The sequence below is a fragment of the Elephas maximus genome, chromosome X (assembly GCF_024166365.1).
Source record: "Elephas maximus indicus isolate mEleMax1 chromosome X, mEleMax1 primary haplotype, whole genome shotgun sequence".
In the NCBI taxonomy this organism is placed as follows: domain Eukaryota; kingdom Metazoa; phylum Chordata; class Mammalia; order Proboscidea; family Elephantidae; genus Elephas; species Elephas maximus.
Genome location: NC_064846.1, coordinates 181,162,128 through 181,171,781, shown reverse-complemented (window position 1 = coordinate 181,171,781; position 9,654 = coordinate 181,162,128). Strand labels below are relative to the sequence as shown.

Here is a 9,654-nt window from a genome sequence, read left to right as displayed (position 1 = left end):
CCTGCAGGGGGCGGGGCCATGCTCGGGGCGGGCCGTGTGGGGGCGGGGCCATGCTCGGGGGCGGGCCGTGTGGGGCGGAGCCATACTCGGGGCGGGGCCATGCGGGGCGGGGCGCCCGGCAGCGCCCCAGTGGCCGCGTCGCGTCACGTGTCCTCCCGGGGTTGGCGCGCGAGTCTCCGCAGCCGAGGCAGAGCCGGGCGGGCGCCGTCGGGAGCGCAGTCTCCACCCGGACGGCCTCGGCGCAGGTAGGGTCGGGAGCGGAGAGCGTCTGCCCCGACCCCGGGCCGGTGCTGCCCGCCCGCTGCCTCCCCGCGCCCTGGCTCACAGCGGATCCGGACCCCGAGCCCTGCCGCGGTGGTCCCGGTCCCGCCCCGGGGGTCCCGGCCCCGTCCCGGGGGTCCCGGTCCCGCCCCGGGGGTCCCGGCCCCGCCCCGGGGGTCCCAGCCCTGCCCGGTGGTCCCGGTCCCGCCCCGGGGGTCGCAGCCCCGCCCCGGGGGTCCCAGCCCCGCCCCGGTGGCCCCAGCCCCGCCCCGGGGGTCGCAGCCCCGCCCCGGGGGTCCCGGTCCTCCCGGGGGGTCCCGGTCCTGCCCGGTGGCCCTGGCCCCGCCCCGGGGGTCCCAGCCCCACCCCGGGGGTTGCAGCCCTGCCCGGTGGTCCCAGCCCTGCCCCGGGGGTCACAGCCCTGCCCGGTGGTCCCAGCCCCGCCCCGGGGGTCCCAGCCCTGCTCCGAGGAAACCCTGTGCAGGGATCCGAATCTTGTTGTGGGGGAGGGAGGGAGGGAGGGAGTCAGAGCCCTTCTGGGGGCGGGGTGCGAACCCTGCCCGGGGATCCGAACCCCGGGGGTCCAAGCCTTGCTGTGGGGAGGGGGTCAGAGTCCTTAGGGGGGTGGGTACCAGTCCTGCACTGGGATCCCAGCCATGCTTCCACGTCGGAACCCTGCTCCAGGGGCTCCGAACCCTACTGGGGGGGGAGGGGGTCAGGGCTCTTCTTGGAGGAGGGTGGGTCCCAGCTTTGTCTTGGGGAGGGAGTCCAGCTCTTTTTGGGGGGGAGGGTGGGTCCCAGCCTTGTCTTGGGGAGGGAGTCCAGCTCTTTTTTGGGGGGAGGGTGGGTCCCAGCCTTGTCTTGGGGAGGGAGTCCAGCTCTTTTTGGGGGGGAGGGTGGGTCCCAGCTTTGTCTTGGGGAGGGAGTCCAGCTCTTTTTGGGGGGGAGGGTGGGTCCCAGCCTTGTCTTGGGGAGGGAGTCCAGCTCTTTTTGGGGGGGAGGGTGGGTCCCAGCCTTGTCTTGGGAAGGGAGTCCAGCTCTTTTTGGGGGGGAGGGTGGGTCCCAGCTTTGTCTTGGGGAGGGAGTCCAGCTCTTTTTTGGGGGGAGGGTGGGTCCCAGCCTTGTCTTGGGAAGGGAGTCCAGCTCTTTTTTGGGGGGAGGGTGGGTCCCAGCTTTGTCTTGGGGAGGGAGTCCAGCTCTTTTTGGGGGGGAGGGTGGGTCCCAGCTTTGTCTTGGGGAGGGAGTCCAGCTCTTTTTTGGGGGGAGGGTGGGTCCCAGCCTTGTCTTGGGAAGGGAGTCCAGCTCTTTTTGGGGGGGAGGGTGGGTCCCAGCTTTGTCTTGGGGAGGGAGTCCAGCTCTTTTTGGGGGGGAGGGTGGGTCCCAGCCTTGTCTTGGGGAAGGAGTCGAACCTCTTTTTGGGGGGGAGGGTGGGTCCCAGCCTTGTCTTGTGGGGGAGTCAGATCTTCTTAGGGGGAGGGCAGGTCCTAGCCTTGTCTTGTGGGGAGTCAGATCTTCTTGGGGGGAGGGTGGGTCCCAGCCTTGTCTTGGGGAGGGAGTCGAAGCCCTTCTTGGGGGGAGGATGGGTCCCAGCTTTGTCTTGGGGAGGGAGTCATATCTTCTTGGGGGGAGGGCGGGTCCTAGCCTTGTCTTGTGGGGGGAGTCAAAGCCCTTCTTGGGGGGAGGGTGGGTCTCAGCTTTGTCTTGGCGACGGAGTCAGAGCTCTTCTTGTGGGGAGGGTGGGTCCTAACCTTGTCTTGTGGGGGGAGTCAGAGCCCTTCTTGGGGGGAGGGTGGGTCCAAGCCTTGTCTTGGGGAGGGAGTCAGAGCCCTTCTTGCGGGAAGGGTGGGTCCTAGCCTTGTCTTGTTGGGGGGAGTCGAAGCCCTTCTTGGGGTAAGGGTGGGTCCCAGCTTTGTCTTGGAGAGGGAGTCCGAGCTCATCTTGCGGGGAAGGTGGGTCCTAGCCTTGTCTTGTGGGGGGAATCCAAGCCCTTCTTGGGGGGAAGGGTGGATCCCAGCCTTGTACTGTGGGGGGAGTGGAAGCCCTTCTTGGGGGGAGGGCGGGTCCAGCCTTGTCTTGGGGAGGGAGTCAGAGCCCTTCTTGGGGGGGTGGGTCCCAGCTTTGTCTTGGGGAGGGAGCCAGAGCTCTTCTTGCAGGGAAGGTGGGTCCTAGCCTTGTCTTGTGGGGGAGTCAAAGCCCTTGGGGGGAGGGCAGGTCCAACCTTGTCTTGTGGGGGAGTCAGAGCCCTTCTTGCGGGGAGGGTGGGTCCAAGCCTTGTCTTGGGGAGGGAGTCAGAGCCCTTCTTGGGGGAAGGGTGGGTCCCAGCTTTGTCTTGGGGAGCGAGTCAGAGCCCTTCTTGCGGGGAGGGTGGGTCCTAGCCTTGTCTTGTGGGGGGAGTCGAAGCCCTTCTTGGGGGAAGGGTGGGTCCCAGCTTTGTCTTGGGGAGGGAGTCAGAGCACTTCTTGCGGGGAGGGTGGGTCCTAGCCTTGTCTTGTGGGGGGAGTCGAAGCCCTTCTTGGGGGGAAGGGTGGATCCCAGCCTTGTCTTGTGGGGGAGTCGAAGCCCTTCTTAGGGGGAAGGGTGGATCCCAGCCTTGTCTTGTGGGGGAGTCAAAGCCCTTCTTGGGGGGAGGGCAGGTCCAACCTTGTCTTGTGGGGGAGTCAGAGCCCTTCTTTGGGGGGAGGGTGGGTCGAAGCCTTGTCTTGGGGAGGGAGTCAGAGCTCATCTTGCGGGGAAGGTGGGTCCTAGCCTTGTCTTGTGAGGGGAGTCGAAGCCCTTTTTGGGGGAAGGGTGGGTCCCAGCTTTGTCTTGGGGAGGGAGTCAGAGCTCTTCTTGCGGGGAGGGTGGGTCCTAGCCTTGTCTTGGGGGAGTCGAAGCCCTTCTTGGGGGAAGGGTGGGTCCCAGCTTTGTCTTGGGGAGGGAGTCAGAGCTCTTCTTGCGGGGAGGGTGGGTCCTAGCCTTGTCTTGGGGGAGTCGAAGCCCTTCTTGGGGGAAGGGTGGGTCCCAGCTTTGTCTTGGGGAGGGAGTCAGAGCTCATCTTGCGGGGAAGGTGGGCCCTAGCCTTGTCTTGTGGGGGGAGTCAGAGCCCTTCTTGGGGGGAGGGTGGGTCCCAGCTTTGTCTTGGGGAGGGAGTCAGAGCTCATCTTGCGGGGAAGGTGGGTCCTAGCCTTGTCTTGTGAGGGGAGTCGAAGCCCTTTTTGGGGGAAGGGTGGGTCCCAGCTTTGTCTTGGGGAGGGAGTCAGAGCTCTTCTTGCGGGGAAGGTGGGTCCTAGCCTTGTCTTGTGGGGGGAGTCGAAGCCCTTCTTGGGGGGAGGGGTGGGTTGGAGCCTGGTCTTGGGGAGGGAGTCGGAGCTCTTCTTGGGGGGGAGGGCGGGTCCTAGCCTTGTCTTGTGGGGGGAGTCGAAGCCCTTCTTGGGGGAAGGGTGGGTCCCAGCTTTGTCTTGGGGAGGGAGTCAGAGCTCATCTTGTGGGGAAGGTGGGTCCTAGCCTTGTCTTGTGGGGGGAGTCGAAGCCCTTCTTGGGGGGAAGGCTGGGTCCCAGCTTTCTCTTGGGGAGGGAGTCAGAGCCCTTCTTACGGGGAGGGTGGGTCCTAGCCTTGTCTTGTGGGGGGAGTCGAAGCCCTTCTTGGGGTAAGGGTGGGTCCCAGCTTTGTCTTGGGGAGGGAGTCCGAGCTCATCTTGCGGGGAATGTGGGTCCTAGCCTTGTCTTGTGGGGGGAGTCGAAGCCCTTCTTGGGGGAAGGGTGGGTCCCAGCTTTGTCTTGGGGAGGGAGTCAGAGCCCTTCTTGTGGGGAGGGTGGGTCCTAGCCTTGTCTTGTGGGGGGAGTCAGAGCTCTTCTTGCAGGGAGGGTGGGTCCCAGCTTTGTCTTGGGGAGGGAGTCAGAGCCCTTCTTGCGGGGAAGGTGGGTCCTAGCCTTGTCTTGTGGGGGGAGTGGAAGCCCTTCTTGGGGGGAGGGGTGGGTTGGAGCCTGGTCTTGGGGAGGGAGTCGGAGCTCTTCTTGGGGGGGAGGGCGGGTCCTAGCCTTGTCTTGGGGAAGGAGTCAGAGCCCTCCTTGGGGGGAGGGTGGGTCCCAGCCTTGTCTTGGGGAGGAAGTCGGGGCTCTTCTTGGGGGGAAGGGCGGGTCCTAGCCTCGTCTTGGGGAAGGAGTCAGAGCCCTTCTTGGGGGGAGGGTGGGTCCCAGCCTTGTCTTGGGGAGGGAGTCGGAGCTCTGCTTGGGGGGAGGGTGGGTCGGAGCCTTGTCTTGGGGAGGGAGTCAGAGCTTCTTGGGGGGAGGGCGGGTCCTAGCCTTGTCTTGTGGGGAGAGTCAGAGCCCTTCTTGGGGGGAGGGTGGGTCGGAGCCTTGTCTTGGGGAGGGAGTCAGAGCTCAGCTTGGGGGGGAGGGTGGATCCCAGCTTTGTCTTGGGGAAGGAGTCAGAGCTCTTCTTGCGGGGAGGGTGGGTCCTAGCCTTGTCTTGTGGGGGAGTCAGAGCCCTTCTTGGGGGGAGGGTGGGTCCCAGCTTTGTCTTGGGGAGGAAGTCAAAGCTCTTGCGGGGAGGGTGGGTCCTAGCCTTGTCTTGTGGGGGAGTCAGAGCCCTTCTTGGGGGGAGGGTGGGTCCCAGCTTTGTCTTGGGGAGGGAGTCAGAGCTCTTCTTGCGGGGAGGGTGGGTCCTAGCCTTGTCTTGTGGGGGAGTCAGAGCCCTTCTTGGGGGGAGGGTGGGTCCCAGCTTTGTCTTGGGGAAGGAGTCAGAGCTCTTCTTGCGGGGAGGGTGGGTCCTAGCCTTGTCTTGTGGGGGAGTCAGAGCCCTTCTTGGGGGGAGGGTGGGTCCCAGCTTTGTCTTGGGGAGGAAGTCAAAGCTCTTGCGGGGAGGGTGGGTCCTAGCCTTGTCTTGTGGGGGAGTCAGAGCCCTTCTTGGGGGGAGGGTGGGTCCCAGCTTTGTCTTGGGGAGGGAGTCAGAGCTCTTCTTGCGGGGAGGGTGGGTCCTAGCCTTGTTTTGTGGGGGAGTCAGAGCCCTTCTTGGGGGGAGGGTGGGTCCCAGCTTTGTCTTGGGGAGGAAGTAGAGCTCTTGCGGGGAGGGTGGGTCCTAGCCTTGTCTTGTGGGGGGAGTCAGCTCTTCTTGGGGGGAGGGTGGGTCCTAGCCTTGTCTTGTGGGGGGAGTCAGAGCTCTTCTTGGGAGGAGGGTGGGTCCTAGCCTTGTCTTGGGGAGCGAGTCAGAGCTCTTCTTGGGGGAGGGCGGGTCCTAGCCTTGTCTTGTGGGGGAGTCAGAGCTCTTCTTGGGGGAGGGCGGGTCCTAGCCTTGTATTGTGGGGGGATTCAGAACCCTTCTTGGGGGGGAGGGCGGGTCCTAGCCTTGTCTTGGGGAGGGAGTCGAAGCCCTTTTTGGGGGGAGGGGTGGGTCAGAGCTTTGTCTTGGGAGAGAGCCTGAGCTCTGCTTGGGGGGAGGGTGGGTCCCTGCCTTGTCTTGGGGAGGGAGTCGGGGCTCTTCTTGGGGGGAGGGTGGGTCTGAGCCCTGTTGGGTGGGAGGGAGGGAGGAAGTCAGAGCCCTCTGAGAGGGGATCCAAGCCCTTCCTTGTAATCCAAACCCTGCTGGGGAGGAGGGGGATCGGAGCCCTTCGGGGGGTTGGTGAGGGCGGCGGGGGTCGGGTGGAGAGAAGGGGATTCGGAACCGTACAGGGCAAGGGGGCTGAACCTTGCCCCGCCCCGGGACCTGAGTCCTGCAGTGGCCTGAAGCACGCTGCGGGGGTCTGAGCCTTGCCCCAGGATCTGAGCCCTGCTGCCCCGGGATCTGAGCTCCGTTGGGTGTGGGGACTGAGCCCTGTTGGGTGCGGGGGTTGATCCCTGCTGCCCCGGGATCTGAGCCCTGCTTCAGGGTCCACGTCCTACTCCTCTACCCCAGGGGGAGTCCGAGCCCTACTCCCGGGTCTGAGCTGCCGCCCCCCAGGTGGGCTGGGGCCGAAGGCACTGCTCAACCTAGGTGTAGGGAGGGGATTCGGGCTGGGGTCTCGGTGGGGCTGCTATTGGTGGTGTGTTTTCTCCAGCTCCTTCGAGGGAGACGCAGTGGCCACTTTCCCCTGCTGCCACTTCCCTCTACTGGCGGCGGCATTGGGAAGCTTGGAGTGTGAGAGCCAAGTCGCCCTGGTCCTGGCCCCAGACCCGCAGAAAGTAAGTGGGCTGGTCCCGGAGCCATGGGCTGAGGGTGCTGTCTGTGGGTCGGGTGGGACAGAATTCAGAGCCCTGGGTGGGAGGAGAGCCCTGTTACAGAGGAGCCGGCCCAGTCACAGGGTCTTTCTGAAACTGAACAGCCTGGCCTTCCTGGCGGATCGGGAGGGGTCGCTAAGAGTCGGAATTGACTCCAGGGCAGGGGATTTGGTTTCGATGTGAATGTAGGGTCAGGAAGCCCTGGTGACGGAACGGCTAAGTGCTCAGCTGCTAACCAAAAGGTGGGTGGTTGGAAGCCACCCAGCGGCTCCGCAGGAGAAAGACGGGGTGATATGCCCCCGTAAAGATTACAGCCTAGGAAGCCCTGTGGTTCTGCTGTCATTTGGGGTCCCTGTGAGTCAGAATCGACTCCAGGGCACAACAACAATGTAGGGTCACAGTGTCTCAGGGGTTACTGCCCCCCTTGGAGCCAGGAGTTGGACAGAAAATCTGGTGCTTCTGAGTGACTGGGGGCTGCTCGGCTTCCTGGCGTAAAACAGTCTGCGAGAGGAAAAGGCCGTTAGTTGAAAATGGCACAGCTTTTCCTTTGACTCCACACTGGCCCCCTAATTTTCCTCTTGTCCCTCGTTGCCCTTCAAACTCAACTCTGTCCTTTAAGAGGAGAACTGAGTTTGCTTTTCGGGGTTATTTTGTATTTTAATATGATGCCCTGATTTTAGCTTAACCGAAAGGATCAGTTTTTTAAAAAGCAGAAATAGCAAAGAAACATTTAGGACCTTGAACAGCTAGCCGTGATCCTGGGCTGAAGTGACTGCCATGTGATGGGGCCAGAGTGACAGAAAGGTTATCCTGCTTTCTTGCCGTCGTCGTTAGCTGCTGTTGAGTTGGCCCCATGCACAATGGAAGGAAAGGCTGCCCAGTCCTGCACCATCCCCTGGATCGGCTGTGCCTCAGAGTGCTGTGACGCACAGGGTTTTCGTTTGTTGGTTTTTAGAAGATAGCCAGACTTTTTTTCCTAGGGTATCTTAGTCTGGAAGGTCTGCCGAAGCCTGTTCAGCATCACAGCAACCATGCAAACCTCCACGGACAGATTGCAGAAAATGGAGAGTGGGGTGGGGCTTAGGAGGAGCGTGGAGAAACCCACAAAGATGGTGGGCGCGGTGGCTGTTTGAGGAATGGGCTTGTGAGGTTAATGGGAACCTTGGAAACTGCACTGGGGCTATTGGTAGCATTCGCTGTAGTCACATCTGAGTAAATGTGAGCGGGGAAATGTAGAGGGTTGTGCTTGAGAAAACCAGTGAGCGCCGAGAACGTGGACCCAGGTGAAGCTCTGGTCAGGAGGCCTTTGCCCTGGACAGGGGGCTTGCCGTGGACAACAGACCTTTCCCCCTGACAGGGGGCCTGCCCTGTGGACTGGTGGCCTTTCCCCGTTAACGCGAAACTGAATCAAAGGGTAAGACGAGGTGTCTAGGAATATTGGGGCTCCCCTCCCCAAAATTGAGCTCCCATCTTTGTGGATTTTGGTGGTTGCTATCCTTTTGTGGGTGGTACAAACAGTTAAGCACTCGGCTTAAGGTTGGATGCTGGAGTCCACACAGATGCCTCGGAAGAAGGCCCCGGTGATCTACTTGTGAAAAACCAGCCATGGAAAACTCTGTGGGGCACAGTTCTACTCTGACACTCCAGGGGTCGCCGTGAGTCCGAGTTGACCCCACAACAACACTTTGGCTGCTGACCCCTCGGCTCGGAGCCCCACCTGGAAGGGCTGGAAAGCCCGGTGCCAGGAGCGTGTTGGTCAATCTGCTGAAACGGAAGGCACACTCGCCCCTGTTCTGAAGGAGGCCCCTGTTCCTGAAGGAGGCCGAGGCAGGGGTTCGGGCACGGGCGGGGGATGAGCTAGCACGGTGGTGCAATGCGGGCCTGGGGTGCAGGGCTGGGGTGGGGCCCTCAGCTGCAACGCACCAGCTCTCGGTCTCTGCTGCCACCTGCTGGTGCGAACACATGGCTCCGGGTGGGCTCTACTCTGAGGCGCAGCCTTTTCTTCGGGGTGAAAACTAGAGAATGAATGTTCCCTGAGCTGTCTGCCGCTGGGCTCTGGCCAGACAGACACCTCGGGATTTTCTTTATTTCTGTGAGTTATTCATTATCGTGTGAATTATCTCAGGTGTCTGTAATGGCTGCGTCACAGAGCCCTGCCGGCCGGAGCCTGCCTCCCCCACGTTTTGGATGGGGGTCGGCAAGGATTAGCGTTCTTGTTAATGAAGATGATGACCTTTTTTTACTGCTGTTATTATTTTTTTCATAATGTATTTTTTGTCGTTGAGAATACACACAGCAGAACAAACACCAATTCAGCCGTCTCTACACGTACGATTTAGCGTCTTCGAGTTGTGCAACCATTCTCACCCTCCTTTTCCAAATTGTTCCCCCCCGTAAATGTAAACTCAGTGCCCGCTAAGTTTCCTCTCCAACCGTTCGAGTTGCTGTTGTCGGTTTGATCCGGTTTAGATAGTTCTTGAAAAAGCACGATGCTCAAGGCAGACATTTTTCACCAGTTACGCTAAACTATTGTTTGGTTTTGAGAAGACTCCTGGGGATATTTTTGGTTTAAGGTTTAAAGATAATGTCCGGGAAACAGTTTTGGGGGTTCATCCAGCCTCAATGTTCCAGGAAGTCTGGATCCCGTGAGAATTTTAACTTCAGCATTTTCCCCGTTTTGATCAGGATCCTGCTACAGAGTCTTTGGTTTACTGCTCTGTGGTCACTGGTTTGTCACGTAATGCCGATAGGGAGGAAGTGTTTCCTCCTAAGGAAATAAAGAGTCCTAAAACTTTACCCAAATGAAAACCCAAGCATCTTCGGAGGTGTTTATTCAGCAAACGTTCATCTAACATCTACCATTCGTTATAAACGGCATAGGTGTTGGTATTACAGCGATGCTGGGGTCACAGACCTGGGGAAAAAAGATGAAGACAAGTAATTACTGTACGGTGTGGTCTCACGGTGTGCTGGAAGGAAAAGGAACCAAGTTTAGAAGACACAAAGTGTAGTGGTGGTAACTTGGTTTTGAAAGTACTGTATTTCCTTGATTCTTAAATATGGGTGATTTTAAAGATGTATACCTGATTTAATAACTTTTTGCAGAAAAAAAAAATATTCACACCGGTTGTAGGATATGCCCAATTTCTGAAAAGTCATAACATGGGGTGTCCTACATCTTAGAATCAAGGAAATCTGGCAGCTGACCTCTCTACCTCCACA

General features: G+C 60.4%; 1 protein-coding gene across 1 annotated transcript; it reads left to right on the top strand.

The window, feature by feature from the left end:
• Positions 1 to 50: 50 nt before the first annotated feature.
• On the top strand, positions 51 to 881 carry LOC126068894 (basic proline-rich protein-like). Its single transcript, XM_049871580.1, has one exon. It carries the CDS (start codon positions 51 to 53, stop codon positions 879 to 881), a length of 831 nt encoding a protein of 276 aa, XP_049727537.1.
• The last annotated feature ends 8,773 nt before the right edge of the window (positions 882 to 9,654 follow it).

Coding starts and splice junctions, on each gene's coding strand:
- LOC126068894 (XM_049871580.1), top strand. CDS start 51: ATGCTCGGGGGCGGGCCGTGTGGGGCGGAGCCATACTCGGGGCGGGGC.